This window comes from Falco naumanni, chromosome 2 (assembly GCF_017639655.2).
Source record: "Falco naumanni isolate bFalNau1 chromosome 2, bFalNau1.pat, whole genome shotgun sequence".
In the NCBI taxonomy this organism is placed as follows: domain Eukaryota; kingdom Metazoa; phylum Chordata; class Aves; order Falconiformes; family Falconidae; genus Falco; species Falco naumanni.
The window spans coordinates 58,289,969-58,309,650 of NC_054055.1; the positions used below are offsets into that span (position 1 = coordinate 58,289,969).

The 19,682-nt window shown below is 35.1% G+C and overlaps 1 protein-coding gene across 21 annotated transcripts in view; it reads right to left on the minus strand.

Moving 5' to 3' along the window:
• DOCK9 (dedicator of cytokinesis 9) overlaps positions 1-19,682 on the minus strand; it is a 127,629-nt gene that overhangs the window by 63,849 nt on the left and 44,098 nt on the right. For all 21 annotated transcript variants that reach the window (XM_040584431.1, XM_040584447.1, XM_040584444.1 and 18 more), the window contains exons 4-13: positions 18,022-18,104; positions 16,838-16,907; positions 13,197-13,292; positions 12,466-12,600; positions 8,616-8,790; positions 7,199-7,266; positions 3,197-3,271; positions 2,959-3,099; positions 2,402-2,602; positions 2,139-2,261 (exon numbers count right to left, since the gene is read on the minus strand). In XM_040584431.1, coding sequence (XP_040440365.1) covers positions 2,139-2,261; positions 2,402-2,602; positions 2,959-3,099; positions 3,197-3,271; positions 7,199-7,266; positions 8,616-8,790; positions 12,466-12,600; positions 13,197-13,292; positions 16,838-16,907; positions 18,022-18,104 — 1,167 coding nt within the window. The remainder of the gene's footprint in view (positions 1-2,138; positions 2,262-2,401; positions 2,603-2,958; positions 3,100-3,196; positions 3,272-7,198; positions 7,267-8,615; positions 8,791-12,465; positions 12,601-13,196; positions 13,293-16,837; positions 16,908-18,021; positions 18,105-19,682) is intronic.

Sequence of the window (19,682 nt, forward strand, 5' to 3'; positions counted from 1 at the left end):
TAATACATATTTAATTAAACAAGAAAAAAAATTATTACATACAAAAACTCATACAAAAGATGGAGCAAAATTCAACTGGTTTTTAAGACAAAATTGTGACTCCAGATAAAAACATTTCCCCCTGACACTTGATGCCCTATTCACCACCCTCTCTATATACTACAACACAATCCTGTAATAAGTAAAATACTCTGCAATACTTGTATATTACAAGTATACACAGATTGACAGTGAAGAGTTCTATGAAGACCACATGGATAATTGCAACATCGTTTACATTAGAGCTTTAACTTTTTGGTTTTGTCAACTTTTACGTGAAGAAACAATTGCATTGCATAGAACCAACATGTATAACAATCAGAGCTAGAAACCCACTTAGCTTGAGATGTTCAACACTGAGCTGAATCATTTGAGTTAAAGCTGAAGCTTCTGACAGAGCAGTGGGTTTTGCTCTTCCAGAAACCAGCTTCCCCTATGTACCTACACAGAGCAAAATTATTTGCCAGAGACAAAAATCCACAAAGTAAACCTGCCAGAATATTATCCCTGATCTCTGCAGATGACATTATGAAGGGTTGTTTCTATTAGTGTGTTGTTTGAGCCAACTCTCCATTATCCCTTCCTGTAAAAAGGGGGAAGTTGCACTCAGCAGCATAGAACCTTGGTAAGTAATCATCATTAATTCACTGTATTCAATGTTTAAGGGGAGAACAAGAGATCTCTTGGCTACAGAATTTGCTGCTTCCATTTTCCCTTTTTCTTGTCCAGAGCAGTAATTCTGCAAGGAACTGGAACTTGCTCATTGCATTGACACACATGGAGGCCTGTATAGCTGGTACTGGGGTGGTTTTTTCATATTTCAATTTTCAATTCAATTTCAATTAATTTCAAATTAATACAGTGTAATTCCTGAGAACAAGAACAGAGAAAAAATAAATCAAGCTAAGTATTCAATTGTATAACATCATAAGCAAATGAATGCCAGAAATCCACATGAATGTTCCTATTGGCTATGCCTGCAGTACAGGTCAACACAAGCCTAGCACTTGGCATTAAATTTGGGAACACTTGGACTTACTTAACCTTCCCATGGGGCTCAGGCCCAAGACCACCAAGATCAGTTACTCAGTTCAGGTTTGTTTTACCTCAGTAACAGCATACATTTCAAAACCAGACTCCTGAAATACAAAGCTGCTGTTTTCCAATGATAGCTGAAAAAACGGTAACTCAAGTATTCCTGGAAAAGCAAATCAGTAGTCTGATCTATATTAAGACTAAGTGAAAAATACAAGGTTTTTTTATGTGTTAACTTAGCCAATATTAAATCAGTAGGAAAGAAGACTGTTCCTTTGCAGAGACTGAAAGTTAACCCTTCCTTCTTCCCTTTCACTAGCTGAAAACAGGAAGAATGTTGACAGTAGCTGATGTTGCTTACAAATAACCCCCACTTTTCAGAGTACCCTGGTCCAACTATTTAAGCATAACTGTAAGTCAACAAAATTAAAACTATTTCTTCAGCAACGAAAAAGAAGCAGCAACTGACAAAGCTTCTTGTAGATATGTTTCAGAAAATATTAAAATGTTCTAGCATCCTAGGTACCTGCAAACTTAAGATGTTTCAGTGGTTTATTACGAAAAGTAATTTGGAGTTCTATGAAATCTGCAAAGCATTTTATACATAAAAACAGAGGCATAATGATCTTAAAGGCTCTTCAGGAAAAAACAGCAAGAGCGGAGATAAAGTTACAGTAAACTATGGTCACCAAAAAGCAACAATGATACAATAAATAAAGATGCATTAACTGAGACATACAGTTAACCTCTGACCTATATTTAATATTTCATTTTTCAACAAATTTCAACTTTTACATTGAAGTATAATACTCTTCTGTGAAAACAGTTCATTTAAAGCCATTATAAAAATTACAGATTATGTCACAATTATAAAAAGCTAAATAAATGTTAGTTTTAATTTTTAATGTTTCAGTTACTAGTAGCAACTACAACTTAAAATATCAAATCATTCAGTTATCTGAATTCTGTATAAAAGAACTAAGCTTTTAATTGATATTTATTAATTTGAAATCTACCAGTCTTGCCTCAGCATTTTTTCCACGTCACAGAAAAAGATAACATACCTTTGAAGAATCTGAACTCTTCATGTATGGTTCAGCACAATGTGTAATACTTCCCTGTAATACTTTTTCTATTCTAGCCACAAGGAAAATGTCAGTATGAGGACATGTGACAGAGAATATTCCCTGGAAATAAAAGAAGAGATGAATATAAAATGAAAATGCACACACATTTTACATCACATAATAAAAAGCTATCTGAAGCATGCAAGAAAACTCTACTCGTATCCAAAATCCTACTAATTCTTTAGGTTACTGGTTCTTACCTGCTTTGGATATTGTAACACAGTTTCGTGAATGTCTTGAATTCTGTGTAAGCTATCACCACTGCCATTCATCATTTGTTGAGATGCACTGGATATCATGTGCCTTACTGAGGTGTGGTTCAAATCAACATGAAAATCTGCCGAAATCTTTCGGTTGTTTTTAATATCAAATAGTGATAATGTAACAAAAAAAGGTTCTACCTAGACATTTAAAAAAAAGAATCAAGTGTCATTGCTGGTATCTATATTACTGTAAAAATGTGTATCAAAGGAAGATGAGTAACATTTTTGTAAGCATTTACACATGGCCATCACTCTAGATACTACTGACAAGATATAATAGTACAAGAAAAATTCCATTTTCTACAACACAACAAAAAGATAAGCAGCAAAGTTACTTTTTGTAGGATTTAGGCTCTCATTTTGATTTAAAGGTGTAGAAAAAAACCCACTGCATGTTTCTCAATCACAGTAAGGACTTCCTGCCCTTAAGAATAGTGCCAACAAAATATTAAGACATTCATTACCATATTACCAGAAAAAAATTAATTATTTACATTTGTCGTTGGTCCTTCTTCATTTTCTGCAACACAGCATTGCAAATTAAAAGATAAATCGTTACACTTCACAAGAATTTTTTTCCCAAGTTTCTCTTCAAATGGCTTTACTTCTGGTTCAATACCAGAAAAGTCAAGTTTCTTTAAAAAGAGAAAAGAAAAATTAAGGTAAATTGTCTTTCACCTCAAAAGTTTCAACATAAAAGAAAGTAACATGCTTCCTTGTAAAAATTCTAACCTGTGCATCTGGATCCAAGGCAAAAAGTTTAACTCTGCTTTCACTTTTCAACTTGATTTCTGCTTCTCTGGTACTCTGTTCAAAATAAATAAATAATAAAAAAAATTCTTAGTTTAACACTATTAAAGTGGTTTTCAACAACATTCCTTTTTCTGTAATGTTCAAAGCTTTACATTTTTTAATTCATGCACTCATATCTCCCTGAGTTTTGCAACTCCTTAAATTGCTCCATCATGTCCAAGTAAAAAGTGAGAGAAGATTCCTCTCTCCTCTAAAGGCTTGTGCAGGCCTAGAAACACAAAAATTTAAATCAGCAACATGTGACCTTCCAAGATCATGGGAAGTATACTCCAGTATAGCTCATATAGCACTTTGGCTCCTTAAATGATAAATTTTGTAACACTATTTTATTAAACAACAACAACAATAAAAAGAAAAAAAAAGAAAAAAAAAAAAGAAGGTGGTGGTATGAATGTGGGTTGAAGTTCAGAGCTATTCTGAGACCATATGATTGCTCAGGAAACAACAGGTTACCTAAATTAAGAAACACCATCATAGCTGAATTTTTTTCTTTTTCTTGTTTGGTTTTTTTGTTTGTGGTTTTGTTGTTTTTTTTCCCTTAAGTCCTACCGCCAGAGTAGTGGTTTTCCTGTGGGTAGATGGAAAAAAACCCAAAAAACTTCCAAAAGATAAAACCCTCACACTGAAAACTCAGTTTGCAGAATACACTATACACTGATCCTGCCTGGGATCTGTGGATACCTGCCTATTACTTTTGTTTTACTGTTTTGTTAAAGCAGAATAAAATAGAATGTGAAAACTGATGGTATACATTGGTTACTTTTTTTAAAAAGATATTATTTAAAGACTATTCTATGATTTTTAAAGTCACAGGACATGACAAACAGACATGCATGTGCCAAAATTACCCATGTAGGAGAGTTGCCATTCCCAAAGTAGTAGCTGGCTAAACAGGGATACAAAGTATTACATTACAGACAGGTGTCTATTTTTGAATCAGCCTGTATGGGTTAGAAGAAGTTACCAACCCAAAATGCACATCAGCAACCATCAGCTTGAAGGGATCTGCTGTCTACATCTGCTTTGCTGGAGGTTGAAGAAACTGCTACCATGTCTTAAAAAAAAAAAAAAAAAAAAAGAAAAAACCCAAACCCCAAAACCATCAGCACTAAGAGCTTGAAATCCTATTTTTGGTTGATAATAATAAAACAAAAGAATTTGACTTAAAGGACGTATTACAGAAGAGGAACTTCTGAAGTGTGATTTTGAGTATAGATGCTTTAATGGATTTCGTTTACTTCATTATCTGCAACACACACAGAGGAAGAGACAAGATTTGCTGTGAAAGACACAACCCAGACATTGGTACCAGCAGAATGTTGGCAGACTTTACTTGTTCAACAGCTGGTATGATTGAGAAATACAGGACTAAACTGTGAAGAAGATTAAAGATGGCAAGAAGGTTGCATGTATGTTTTAGAACGGGAATAGTGAGTGGCAAGACCTGATGAGGAAGATGCTCTAGTCATAGCAGCAAGACAGAAACTGTTTCAGCTAAGGCACCTTGGATAGTTTTAGATTCTTAGGTGTTTTGTGCACTAAAGACAAGACAAAAATGCTTATCTGACAGACATGGGGCAGGCAGTCAGAACTCAAAAACTGAAAATGTATGTACTCATTGACCCTGTCTTTAGTACGGCAGTGACTCTGTAATTCCATTTCCTCATCTGTAAAACAGGGACAATGTTTTCCTGCCTCAAGGAATACTGGGACCCACAATGATTAAGGAGGTACTTGGGTTCACTGATAATGACAGTCACATAGTTATTTAAGACAGGATAATTTGTATTCTCTGAAGATTAAAAAAACAAACAAACAAACAACCCCCGGCCCCCATACCAAAACCCCTAATTCACTCCTGGTTACAGACACAAAGAACATGAAGTAGGCAGCACAGACAGAGACTTATGTGTGTACATCTGTGCACTGAAATGCACAATACCATCTTACTTAGTTTATATTATAAACTAACAGCTGTTCAGAGAAAAATGAAGGCTTGGAGATGTACTCACAAGGGTTAAACCTTTCCTAGGAAGACTGTTTTTCCCCTATTGTCAGGTGCTCTACAATCACCCCTGAAGGAATTTCTCTTTCCTCAAAAGGATATGAGGTCAGCTATTGTGAAAATCTCCCCCTAGAACCAACAAAAATAATAGAGCAGCTATAAACTCTTCTAAAAGAAGCCTCAGTGCTTTGTAAGGCTTCCACTAGGGTAAAAAGAACCAAACCCAAAAAACAGCTGAAAAGACAGTTCAGGCAAGAATAGAGGACAAAAAAAGCTCTTGAAACAAACAGTATTTATATAAAGTTATCAAGCTAAGTCATAAACAGTGTACTAACACAAATCGGCAGATTTTTCCCTGTACTTTTTCCTCAGGGAAAAAAGGGTTGAAAAATACATTAGAGCAAATCATCTTGAAAGGTAGTGTTTAGTAAAGATGAACTTGAATGGGAAAACTGAAAGACTTATTTTTAAAGAAACAGAAATTTAAATGGGTTATAACCATGAAACAAAAAAAGTAAGTGTTTAAAGAGCCGAGAAAAATAACACGCTAGAAAAATACCTAGTTTAAAGAGCTGCAGGCTTCTGATCAGAAGGTTACGGAAACAGGAAGCAGCATTTGTAGTATTAAAACTATAAGCAGGTGCTGCAGTCCTGAACACAAGTCCCCTCTGGAAGTCATATGGAACCTAAGAAATCCAATAACTAACTATAAACAAAGAAAAATTTCCCACACGATAAGAGCATCTGATTTTATATTTGTTTCTGTAATAATTTTCATAGCCTCATGTAAGTATGCTGTTTGATGCTTGCAGTTCTTCCAACGAAAACTTCATTGTATGCACCACAGTCCCAATTAATTTCCAAATACAGCCATAGCTGGAGTTACACTGTCACATAATAGCTTATTGTGTACATGTGCTAAGTTGATTACAAAGCAGTAACAGAAAGAATTAAGTCAGCCAACTGTATTCGGGTGCTGAAAGCCTGTTAATGTATTCTGCCTGGACCTTTTGATATGTTAGATATTGTAATAGATAAAATTTGTTTTACTGCTTGTACTCAAGTTTGTAAATACTCCTGAAGGGAGTGCAGCTTATTAGGTCATTCAGATTCTCAGAAAAGGAGGAGAGTGCATTCCAGAGCATGGTCAAGTAGAAAAGTTTCAAGACTGCTGGCTGTGCCCCACTGAAGAAAGAGTAAGAAAGTCACAGGAAGGAGTTTGCATTCTGAAACTTCAATAGAAAAAGGTCACCAGCTCCAGTCCTTACATGATTTAACAAAAATTTCTCTCTTACAGAATTCACAAAACTTACTGCAACACACAAGTCACAGATTTAACTGGAAAAGTCTGCAAATGAGCTGAGGAAGAGTTACTGATATTTTCTATTAATTTCTATTTTATTGTATTCTTATTTCTATTTCTACCACACCTCTGTAAGAACAAAGTTGAAAAGCAAGAACTATGGCAATACAAGAAGTATACTGAACTTGCCAGTTCATTACAAACACAAGCATCTTAAAATACACCATCACTGCTATTAAGCTCCTCTGGACTTCTAACTATAAAAATAAAACTTCAGTGTAACTAGATTGCTATAGAAATACTTTAGCACTTACCTGCATATAATATAACAATGCCAAATATGCAAAATACAATAGACTAATAACATGATAAAACACGCTGCTTTTAAACAGAATATCAAGGTTTACATAAGCAACAGACAGTAGGTAGTTTGCTTCCAAAACAGAAAATAAGCAGCTCAATAACCACATCTATTCATGTGGTCTACTCAAGCTTTCAAAGCACCACAAACTGACTGGAAGCTAGAAGCCAATACCTTACTTTTACTGAAAGTTCATGTGGCTAACATGTTTAGTACTTTATATCCTGAGCTGGCATTAACAATATATATTACCTTGGCAATTTCAGGATAGTAGTTATCAAAATTACTTGATGAGCTTTCTGTTCTGCTTTGTTCATCATCTGAAATTATAAAACAACATTAAAAAAATATTTAAAAAAAAACCAAACAAGCGAACAAACAAATAAAATCCCAAACCCTCAAACTACTCATACAAGACTCCATCAAAAAACATCAAAAATATTTTTGCTATTTTTTTAAACTCCTACACCCTCAAAGAAGAAAATTGTTAACATAAACAAGTTGTGGATGACTCCCTCATTTCATTCTAATGCAGTGACTTCTTGGAGGCTGTAACCAGTTATATAAAATGATATAGTAGAAGTAATTTCTAATTTTACCCAGAAAATAGCTTTAATATTAATTTTGACATCTGTACAAGGAAAAGAGATACTCATTGCACAAATTTACATTACCCTTTCCACTATGCATTGTAACTTGATTTCAAAACAAGTTCCCTCTGTTCATTAGGTTCCCATCTCTACTCTCCCATGGTTACTGAATTTATAAAGCAACTATTCAGTTAGCTAAAACCATCTTACAGTTTTAAGGTCATTTGGGGACCACTGACTACAATGTCTTTCACAGAGGTACAGGCTTCCCTTTTTCTCATTTGCTTTTATTGCAAACATTATGCTGAAGTCCAGCAATCGTCACCAAAACTGTGATAACTCATTTTAATCTCTGATGATCCCTTTGGTATATTGTGCTATTTATAAGCAGAACATCCTTCTATAACCTCTTCCAGGTCCTTCTGGATATGTATACACTTGGTCTCAAACCAGTCGCCCTCTCCATCCACTCCCATGAAGAAAAATGCATGAGAGGACACCTAGACTATCCTTTTGTCACCAAACTATTAAATATACTTGCATCAAATTTTTTACAGATACCCATTTTACCTATTCTTAAAAGGGCTCCAACAGAAAAGATTCTACACCCGAGCAATCTATTTCAGTACTTTAGGGAAGCATTTGTGGCAAAGGGAGTAATATCTAAATTTAAGTCCCCCACTGCAACCACAATTTCTTATTCTTCTACCTACAGTAACCACAGAACAGATTATTCCATTTTCAGCAGAATTTGACACATTTCAGAACAAGTCCCGCATAAGTTTTCTCTTTTCCTTAAACAGCCTCAGTCCTGATTTTTCCTTGTAAGTTCTATTTTTCTAGACTTCTTGTCATTGTTCTCTTCTAGACTTATCTCAACCAGTATCAATACAGAACAATGCTATTTTAATGCCAAAAGGTCAAAACTCTCATCAGTTCGGACAGACAGTAGAAAAGCCTACAGTTTTTATGACCAAAGAAAACAAAAAAATTTAGTCACAATAAAGCCTTTCTTTCCAAATGCATGCACATACATGCTGTCACATAACTGTATTAGCGTTGCTAGAAACCCTACTTACCTTCATGAGACTCTCCATTTCTTTTTTCTTGCATTGCAGCCTCAAAATTAAGCTGAAGGATTTTGTTCAGAGTGTTTATCCATTCTTCCATTTCAAGTTCACTATCTGCAGCTAGAAGGTAACTACTTTTATCTTGCATCTTGAGCTCAAAGGCAAAACGTCTGACTTTATTGTTCTAGAAGAAAATTAAAAAATCTTTACAATATCTTTACATACCGTCTACTCACAATCAAAGGAAGTTATATGTTTTTCAGAACTTTTAATAAAAATACAGTTTAATATTTTGAACAAGCATATTATAATTACACTTTTTCCTCTCTGACATTTGACCTCAAGTTATTTGTACAGCTGCAACATGTGGAAGTATGAAAGATAACAGCCCATTTTTCAGTTTCCGCTCATCGTTCTGTTTGTAATAATTTTTAAAAAACAAAAAATCCAATTTCCAAATATCAAGTCTTCCTGTACTCATATCATCTAGAAATGAAGCTAACTAAGATCTACTGATGAAAAAAAAAAAAAGCATGAAACTATTAATATTTGAGTGAGAATCATTTGCAAATTGGGATGTCACACTGGAGGTTAAATCATAACCAACCTCAGCTCTGAATGCCATGATCTTGCTAGTCTTTTAAATGCACTTGAAATTGGGAATCAGTTCCTCCTTTGTTCCTCAACCATTACTGTCACCCTCTTTGCACAACTTAAATCAAGCCTTCAAAGGCTACCTAGCTTGACTCATGTTCCTGAGAATGAATTCACAAGTCTTATATGAAAATTCTATAGTCAATTTAATTTTAAAAAATTGGTAATTCATTAGATAAACATTCAAACACACCGTAAGACAGACTTAATGGTTGGGGTATTTTTTTGTTTGGTTGTTTGAAGTTAAATTAAATGCCAAATCACATTTTAGTTTTGTTATAACTCAGATTTTTCAAACAACAGACTAACTACTCGGTAAAACAGTCTGCTTTCTACCAAAGATGAGTTTCCATTAAGGAAAACAGAAACAAATGTATGGACTTCAGGTCTAAGGCAGTCTTAACAATTAAAATCAGTCCTGAAATAAATGAAAAAAATCTTAGGAACAGTAACCTTTAACTTTCACAGCATAAAACCTTGATACAGGCCATACATACTTCTCAGTTTTCACATATCACGGAACTGGAGCAACCATGCCTATATATGACTGTATGTGTGAATATATACACTGCATATATTATGTGACTGCACTTCTCTGTGATGCAGAAAAGTCTCAATATACTTCAGCATTAAAACAAAACAAGCAAAACAAAACAAATGCAAACGCAAACAGTATTTTGGGAACTCCTGTCTTTTCATTTAAGTTGTGAAAAAAAGCCCAAACAAAAAAAAAAATCAAAGAAGAAAAAAAAAAAGCCCAAAACAAAAGAGAAACACCCCAACAAACAACCCCTTCCATTGCACATATTCAGCATTGCTCGTATACAAGTACTGATGAAGGTGCATATTCTGCTCTATTCTATCGTTAATGTCTCTTAGTGAAGTCGGCATTTTTCTTTCTTGTGCACCTACTGCCTTTGAAAAACAAGTAAGTATATGTACTAAATGAATTCAACACAGAAATGAGAAATTTTATACGAATACAATAGGAACTAATAACCCCTCATCAAAAAGATATGCTATGAAACTGCTGGTACTGTAGAGTACAGTATGGTATTCAAGAGACAATCCAACTGTAAACTTTAAGCATCTAAAGTACAATTTTACTTTACGACTACTGTATCAGCCCAAAACCTTCCTGGCAGTAGAATAAAGGAACAGCAATTAAAAAAAAAAAAAAAAAAAACCACAACAGGCTTCTGACAGTCTGGAAATTTCAGGTTACTTGAATTGAACTGATGGAATAGAAAGCATGGAACAGTACTTCATGAAAAGATGGTTTTAAAAAAAGGGGATTTTCAGAATTAAAAAACCCAAAACCACAGAATCACAGTACGGTTAGAGGTTGGAAGGGGCCTCTGGAGGTCATCTAGTCCAGCCTCCCTGCTCAAGCAGAGCCACCTACAGCCAGCTGGCCCAGGACCATGTCCAGGCAGCTTTTGATTATCTCCAAGAATGGAGAGTCTACAACTTCTCTGGGTCACCTGTGCCTGCACTCGGTTACCTTTGTAGTGAAAAAAGAGTTTCCTGATGTTCAGAGGGAACCTCTTGTGTTGCAGGTTGTGCATGCTGCCACTGGGCCTGTCACCAAGCACCACTGAGCAGAACCCATAGTAAAATGTACACTGATGAAATCCCCCTGAGCCGTCTCTTCTCCAGGCTGAACAAACCCTGCTTTCTCAGCCTCTGGACTCTGTCCAGGATGTTCATGTCTGTCTCTTACTGGGGAGCCCAGAACAGCATGCAGGACTCCAGGTATGGCTTAGCCAGTGCTATTCATCTGTTCAGATGGGAAGAACTGCCACCCTCAGCCTGCTGACAACACTTGTCCTAACGCAGCCCAGAATATCATTAGCCCTCTTTGCAGCAAGGGCAGATTGCTGGCTAATGTTCAATTTGGTGTCCACCAGGACCCCCGGGTCCTTTTCTGCCGACTGCTTTCCAGATGTGTGGCCTGTCCAGCATGTACTGGTGCCTGGGGTTGTTCTCCCCAGCTGCAACACTTCACACTTCCCTCTGCTGCAGTGCCTTTCTTTCATTTAACTTTGGAAAATCTCAATGTTTTCTGATGATGTAAACTAATATTGTAGTGTCCACAACAGTCTGTACCAGAGCCACAGGCTGAGAGCCAGAAACAAGCCACCACCTAAGTGGGAAACAAAAGGAGCCAGAAACAGCCCAGAAGATGGAGAATACATATTATCAGAGAGAGGGACTCCAAAGCAGACTAAGTTGAGCAACAGAATGAAAGATACATGTTAAGTGGGGGAAAAAATAAAAAAGACTACAATTGTGTTTAGGAACCGGGTTTTTTGTTTGTCAGTTTGTTTTGAATAACACAAATCAAACTCATTTCAGTGGAGTTGGCAAGAATTGTACCCCTAAGGCAAAACAATGTGTGTAAATCTGTATACAGAACTTGCAATATGATTAAATTTATTAGAGTTATAAGACTTTCCATGCAAAGTGTCTATTAAGTATGTATCCAAAAACATTACTACAATATTTGGAAGAAAATAATCCTCTGTAAAGCTGTTGTACCTCTCTGCATAGATCTTCAAACAACTTCATGCTAAAATAAAAATCATGTAAGAAATACATTTTTATTAAACTTTGCCTACTTCTATCCAAGTTAACAAAATCCTAAAATTCAAGAGTTTTTTTCCCACGTATGTTAGGCCTAAGAGAACAGTTATATGTTGTACTCTTAAATACATAACAGAATCACAGAAAAAAACACCACCAAAACAAACCAAACCCAAAAACTTTTCTGTGGCACTTGGAAGGGTGACTGAATTTAATACAATTCGCACAATAAAAATCCCACACAAGAAGCTATGCAAAACATTTTGCAACTCATGTAAGCACAAAATGTAATTGAAATGAACTTTGATTTTATGCTGTCTTTACTTTGCCATGATTTAAGGTTGGGGGGAGTTTGTGTCTTTGCCTTAAGATTTTATTTGATATTTTTGATAAATACTCATCGTCAACTAGTAATTATGCTCTTTTCAGAAAGATTTTTCAAATTCAGCCTCCTGCCCTTTAAAAACTCATTCACTGTTTTTGCAAGATACAGATTGTCTAATTGTTCCTCTGCATAATCGGCACTTATCTATATCTGACAAGTTTATCTGTATTTTAACAAAATCCATTTGCTATCAAACAGAATTAACTGGAGAACAGGAAGAAAAATTATAATTACCTGAACCACTCCCATACATGAATCTAGAAATATTGACCCTTTAGGTTCTTTTGATATTTTTTCATCTTTGTAGAAATTGAGATTATAGGATCCATCACCAAGTTGGATTAAGTGGAAAAATCTTCTTTTAAAAGACTAGCAAAAATAAAGGAGGAAAGAAAAACAATTGGAATACTAGTATTAATCAGCTTCATGTTACAAAACCTGTAAGTGCTATTTACCCAGTAAGTTATAGAAAAAAGCTTTTATTTACACATAACCTAGTCGGTATCCTCTGAAAATAAATCAGAAAATCTTTAATTCTAAAAAAAACACTTAAAAACATGAAGCAAGATTGTATTGTTACTGTCCTCTACAATGTTATACATAATAGATATTTATTGTCATAACCATAGAAGTACCTTAAGTTTGCTTCTAAATAAAGAGGCAATACAAATAAAAACATTATATAGCCCATTCTCTACTAATAACACACAACATGGTCCAGTTAAGAAAATTATTTTAAAAGCTAGACTTCTCCCATATACTGGATTTTTAATGCATTTTTTCTGATTCAAGTACAATAAAAGGAAATTAAAATTTCACAGATATAAATTACGTACAGGCTTCCCTCTTTCATCCCACACTATTTTTTTAGAAGTAAACCACATACAAATTGACTTCTCAAAGGCACAGTGACATTTAATATCGGTGCTCAGGTTTTACCACCCATAAGACATTCTTAAACTTACTCTCATTGTCACACTGATTGCACTATTCATGTTGCCTTTGTACAGCCATCCTTGTTTTGTTATTCCACCCTTCTGAGACCCAAGAGATGCTGCATCCTGAAGATGAAGAAAGGGAAACTTGAATCGAGATTTCTCAAACTATTTTGCTTTCTATGTTTTACTTCAAAGACATTACTTAAGAACTTACAGAGAACTACAACTCAATTTCTTGAATTGGATCCGCCCTTCTATAAATCAGAATCAAAGCTTTCTAAAGAGAAAAGACCAAACTTGCCAGTAGTGGCAAGTTCACAAACAGCAGACCCAATGCATTCATCACACATCATACCCACTGCCTGTATACCACTTCCATCTGCCAGTTGATGGAACAGAATAACTACATTAAAACACATAGGATGTTAACAACTACCAAAAAGCAGCACTCTACTATCAAAACCAATCAAAATAAGAGATTTATAATTGCCACAGAATAAATATTGGATCACCAGTTCAAATAATCCTTTGGCATAGTACCAAGATGACAATACCATAGTTTCCAGTTAATGTAACCCATTTTGACAAAGCAAAACCATCAATGCATTAGACATGTAGAAGATTTTCAGCCATCTAGAGCAGAAATGCTCCTGATAGCTGATTTTGAATGTTAGGATAATAAATGAAGTATCCAGTTGAAAACAAAACCACAAAACTTGACTACTTTTTCTAATTCCTTTTCTCAGCTATTAACAGAACATACAACAAGAAGTAATTACATATTGGGGATAGAGTCATTAGTTCAACAACTGAACATTAAAACCAAATTTTGCAATAGTATGAATTAGTTTCCGGAACTAAATTAAGGAACATTCTGTAAAAAGTTACTATTCATTTACAACTTATTTACTCTGCCTAGCCTGCATATTCATATGCATATGCACATGAACTTCAAAAAAAGTGCAAACTGAAGTCAAAAGATGCATCAATCTGTTTCTTCAAAAATTCTAGTCAGCTTCACACTATGGAAGTTAGGCCCCATGGGGATGACATGGTCACCAACTATCAGAGCATCTGATACAATGCCCCAGAAGCATAGACCAGAAACACTCAGTACATTTTCATATGGCCCAGGAGGTCTCACTGTCCAAGTAAAACAGTCTACTTGTTTCATATTTTCAAGTCATTAGTCCCCACCCCCTTCTGTTATTCTAGATAACCATTTTTCTCGTACAACCACCAGGACACAGAAACAACTTAAAACACTGGGTTTCCAAGTACGATTCCCCACCTCCAGTGGCGGGAGTTATCCCCACGGAAAGGATGGTTTAAAACCATCTTTTACAGGTGTAAGATGATGAGTTACCATCAAAACTTGGCACAAACCAACCACTGTTTTCCTGTAATTTCACAAACCATACGTACAGACCTGACATTAAGAATTCCTTCATTACCTGTACCAACAAAAATTAAAATATAGCTCTATTTAAACTCTTTTTCCAATTCTAAGCCTCTGAGATGCACTGCTTCCCAGCTCTGTTGAGCTGCATGCTGTTTTCCAACAATAAACCTGACTGTCATTTGGGCCTCTCTAGTTACACCATTTCTTTCTGTCAGGCAGAATTCCTGCTTACAGAGCCAAAAAGCTACTGACTTTCCAGCTGACCATCTGTTAATACAAAGGAACCCACAACTCAGTTAACACCCGACTTTTACACTGAAAACATACTTCCTGTTTCCAACTGGCAAGTTCATTTCCTCACTTTTATTATTACTGCTGCACACTGTGCTTCACTTTTTTAATGATCTTTCCCACAAACTCTGCTCCAAAATTTACTTCAACAGCAACTATTTCAACAAAACCAACTTCATATCTTGATCCCTTACCCCAGGCTGATTTAAAAATTCCATTTACAAACATCAACCTGATGGCCAGATAGCGCAAATTTGTTTTGGAAAGGTATTCTCTCTTTTTTAACAATGCAAGATTAAACTAATCTTTATCTGGTTTTCCTCCAATTTTCAATCACTTACAGCTTTTTGTTTTCTACCATTCTCTTAAACAAATCAGCTTGCTTAAACACACAAACAAAAGTGCAAAAAAAAGACCAAACAACTTTTAATCTAACATTTGTATACATGCTCTTTGGCATACAAAGATGTCAGTGCTTGACAGAAGAACGTCTTGCATTAATTCTTCCCTTAAGGAAAGAGTTTATGGTGCCCCCACCCTATTCCCATTAAGCTCTCTTTTCTTCCTAGCATGCTTTTTTCTTGTGTTTGTATTTTAAGTTCCTGAAAGAATAGAAGACCTCTTCTCCAGTGGCTGTACCCCTGAAAAGAGATGTGACATTCCTGCCTGCTCTAACAGGAAACTGGGCAGAAGGAAACAGGAAGTCCTCTCCACTTACACTTCCTAGTAAAACACATACCACCTGACAATAGTCAAGCTATAGTTTTTCAGTGTTTAACTAACCCTAGCCAGAAGTATTTCTCCAAGTCACAATCAGTCAATTATATCTTCACCTAACTTTTTTTCATGTTTAGCTCACTGTTTTTTAAAACACTTCTGTTGTCAGAAATACTACCACAGTAAATAACGCCAAGTCTTTTCAACTTCAGTATAAATACAAATTATAATTATTCACATCTTACAAATAGGAAGATTTGCATACAGACGCATGAATTTATCTGCCCAAATATCATACTGCAGATTAACAGCAGCACTGGAGAAATGGCATCCTGAGACTATCTGTTCAGGAATCTACCTATCCTGATGCACTCCCTGAACTACTTTTTCACATTTAATCCAGGAAAACTTGCAAGGAACTACTTTTATTTCATATGCAGAAGTTCTGAAAACGAGGAATTTATAAGCGAAGTAATTGTAAAAGGGTAAAAACTACAAAACAATTTTATTTTGTTTTAATTCTTTTCTGTGACACAAGAGTTCAAGTACTTCTAAAAAAACCTACTGGTATTTAAACACTGTTTTGAAATAGGGCGTGGCATAAAAAAAATCACAAAAAGAACAGGAGCAGTTATTGAAAAAAAGTCTTTGACTTTTGAAACGTACTTGAAAATTGCTTGAGGCTATAGATCTATGGTCTCCCTAAGCCAGTGACAAAAAAAGAAAATACCTTGAGAGTTTTAGTTCATTTTTTTAGCTTTTGTTTCCATGATGGATCTCCAGGTCTTATCCTATACTCAAGTTTGTAACAAATCAACATTAATTCACACTGTATGCTATACTGTCATGCATGCTTAAGTGTGTGCACTGACATTGTTGGAGCAGATTCACCTATGGTTTTACTCTACTTTGTGATTAAACTGCATGAAACATTTCCCTATATATATCCATCTACACAGTAACAGTATAAGGCAAGACAGATTTTTTGAAAGCTGAAGGATTATAGATCACCACGCATTAAAACTTCAATTTCACCATCTGTCAAAACTCGTTCTACTCATGTGACAGACCTCAGGAGTACAAGGCTATTTGAAAGAAGATTGGCAAACAAATGTAGTTATTTTACCTATCGGGCTGTTCAAGCTAATCTCCATTGGCATTTACTGACATCAACACTTGGTTACCCAACTTGTAAACTCTTCTTACCCAACATGTTCTACCGAAAGCAAAAGAAAGTAAGGAATTACTATTATCTCACCTCATCTTTATCTGCTTCTTCATCCACTTCATATAAGTGAACTGGAAGCTTCTCTGATTTTGTCCCTTTACTAGGAAAGAAAAAGTTTCTAAAATACTAGAAATTTTGTGATTAATTACATATTTTATAGCTGCAAAAATAAAGATGTTATTTTCCTAACTGAAGGGAAAAAACCCACAAGAATAACAGAGAGTAAAAGTATGTATTCTTCATGAAACTTATTTCTCAGCCAACAAATTTCCTAATTTGCACATCTGCCCACAGTCATCTTTTTGTTCTGATTGTCACTGTCCCTACGTGTAACTGAAGAGAACCAAATGCCTTCCTATTCACTGCATTCCTAATATCTTAGAAGCAAGAATTCATACCTGCAACTGTTGGCTCCTGTTCAGACAACGTGTTTAAATTCCTGCTGACTACCGTGGGTTTTGTTCAAGGCAAGTAAAAACCAGATACTGACTTTTACAAAACCTGTGAGCATACTGGAACTTTTCACAGGGAAAGGAAACTATTTCTTAACTGACAGATGTAGGAGAGTAGGTAGGGAAGACATAGATCTTCCAGAGCTGTGGGATTCAGAGTATTGAGCCACTCTCAGATATTTTAAGTTAAGGGTCTAATCCGTATACTCTCCCTGAAAAAATCTGAAGTTGGAAAAGATTTCTCTAACAGATGGTTTAGAAACTCTGTAATACATGTAGAACAGGCTTTTACTTTGAATCATCCTGTGAAAATCTGCACTAGTTCAAACACTTGCTCTAACCGTCTTGGTTAAGTTCTATTCCCTAAGCTCCTAAAGAGTGTTCCAAAAGCTGCCTTTGAAGCTACAAAAACAGGATATCACCATTTTAGTTTCGTCTAAACATTAGCCTGTTTTATTTATCATATGTACATTCACATTGACAATGATACAACTTCTTGTTTTGATCTGCCTATTAATAAGGCAGTGTTATTACGGTATCTTTCCAGAAAATGGTTTAACAAGATTTTACATCTTTGAGTTCATCATTATAAATTCCATCCAATGAATCTTTATCATCTCTACTGACAATTAAACACTGATACAGCATATTTCAAGTTACATATTAATGTATTTATTACATAAAGGTATTAATATATTAAATACAGGTAAAGTTCCTTCACCAATGCAAAATCTTTATTATACCACTAGATAACATACATACTTTGGAAGCTGTCGAAACTCTCCTGAGTAATCTTCATATCTATAGTTAACAACGTGCCAGTCTGAATTGTAGGTTTTGATGCACTGTTTTAATGAAAACCAAATATCAATATTAATTGGAAGGGGATTAAAAGCATTCCCTAGACTCACACACAAAAAAAACCTCTTAAATTATGGCTGTTTATAAACTATCATGGTTACATGCAAATCTCTGAAAATTCTGTACACTTCCCTTCTTTTGCAATCCAGTCTAGCGCAATACAGCTTTTTCCAACAAGTGATATGTTTCAATGGGATGCTATCATCTGCCAGATGTGTATTTTATAAAACCAGAAAATGGTAAATACACTCAGCATCTGGATTAACCATCTTCAGTTGTCTGAAAAGTTAAAGCAGCGTTTAGCTGCAGCTGAAAGCATGACTGAAACTTTAGAAAACAGCATTAAAATACAGATATATTATTAAAATAGCATATTCAATTTCACACTTATACAGAGAAACTAAAAACATCTTTACCTTAAATTTATACTTCTAGTGTAATTAAATTCATATTTAAACTGTATACTTGCACATGTTGAAAAGCAATTATGTCATTAAGCTCTGGTCTAGATTACAGAAAATACCATTTTACTCCACTCATATTGCTACAACATAAAAGTACTGATTTATCTTGGCTTTGACATAAAACCAACAAAATCTGTTGCCAGCAATCGTATGGTACAAAAATTAATATATTACACAAATACACTTACATGTACACAAACATAGCATCTAATAATTCAGAACTATTTTCTTTATATTTCAAAATACAAAGTTAATACTTGCCAAGCAATCGTTTCTGCAGAAACTCATTAAACTTCATGAATTACCTGTAACACTCCTCCCTCCTTCTCTGTCTTCTTCAAATTTATCTTAGAACCTTATCTTAGAACTGTTTAGGCTAGGTATTAAGGGTATGTATCACTGTGGATAAATCACTTTGAGGTTCAAGGTAGATTCAGCTATTTGAAGCTCCTTCAGGTTTCTCAGAATTACAACATTCCTTTGTTTCAGAAGTTAAAATACCAGCTCAAAGTATACCAGTAGAAAACCAGTAGATAGTATTAAAAGACAAAAAATTGTAAAACTTTCATTCCTAAAAGGCTTCAACAAGACACTGAATGAAATGCTACATCAGTCAGAACCAAGGGTATGCCAACATAAGCAAGGAGTTACGAGAAACTTTACGTCTGAGGATGTTTCTTCTATATATTGCATACAAATGGAGCAGTCATAATGAATTTTGGCCTCTACAAGTATTACAGTTATGAATTATGAACAAACTAAGAACAACTTGTGCGAAACACTTTATCTGGAAATAAAGACACAACGATTCATTCTGGATTTACTGTTGCTCCCAATACTTATATATGGAAATCACCCATGCTCATCCGGGAAAGCCCAAAGCATGAAGAAGGTGGCAGAGAAGCATCTGCAAAAGCCAGTTACACAAACAAAGTAATTCAAAGCTATCCTGTAATCCTTCTTTTCCAGCCATTGATGGCAAAAATACTAGGTTTTCCTGGAAATTTTCCCTTGAAATCATTGACAAGTGGCAGTAAATATTTTTAAAAGTTTCAGGTTTTTCTCCCCGTTTTTTTTAAATAAATGAAGCAGAAGAAA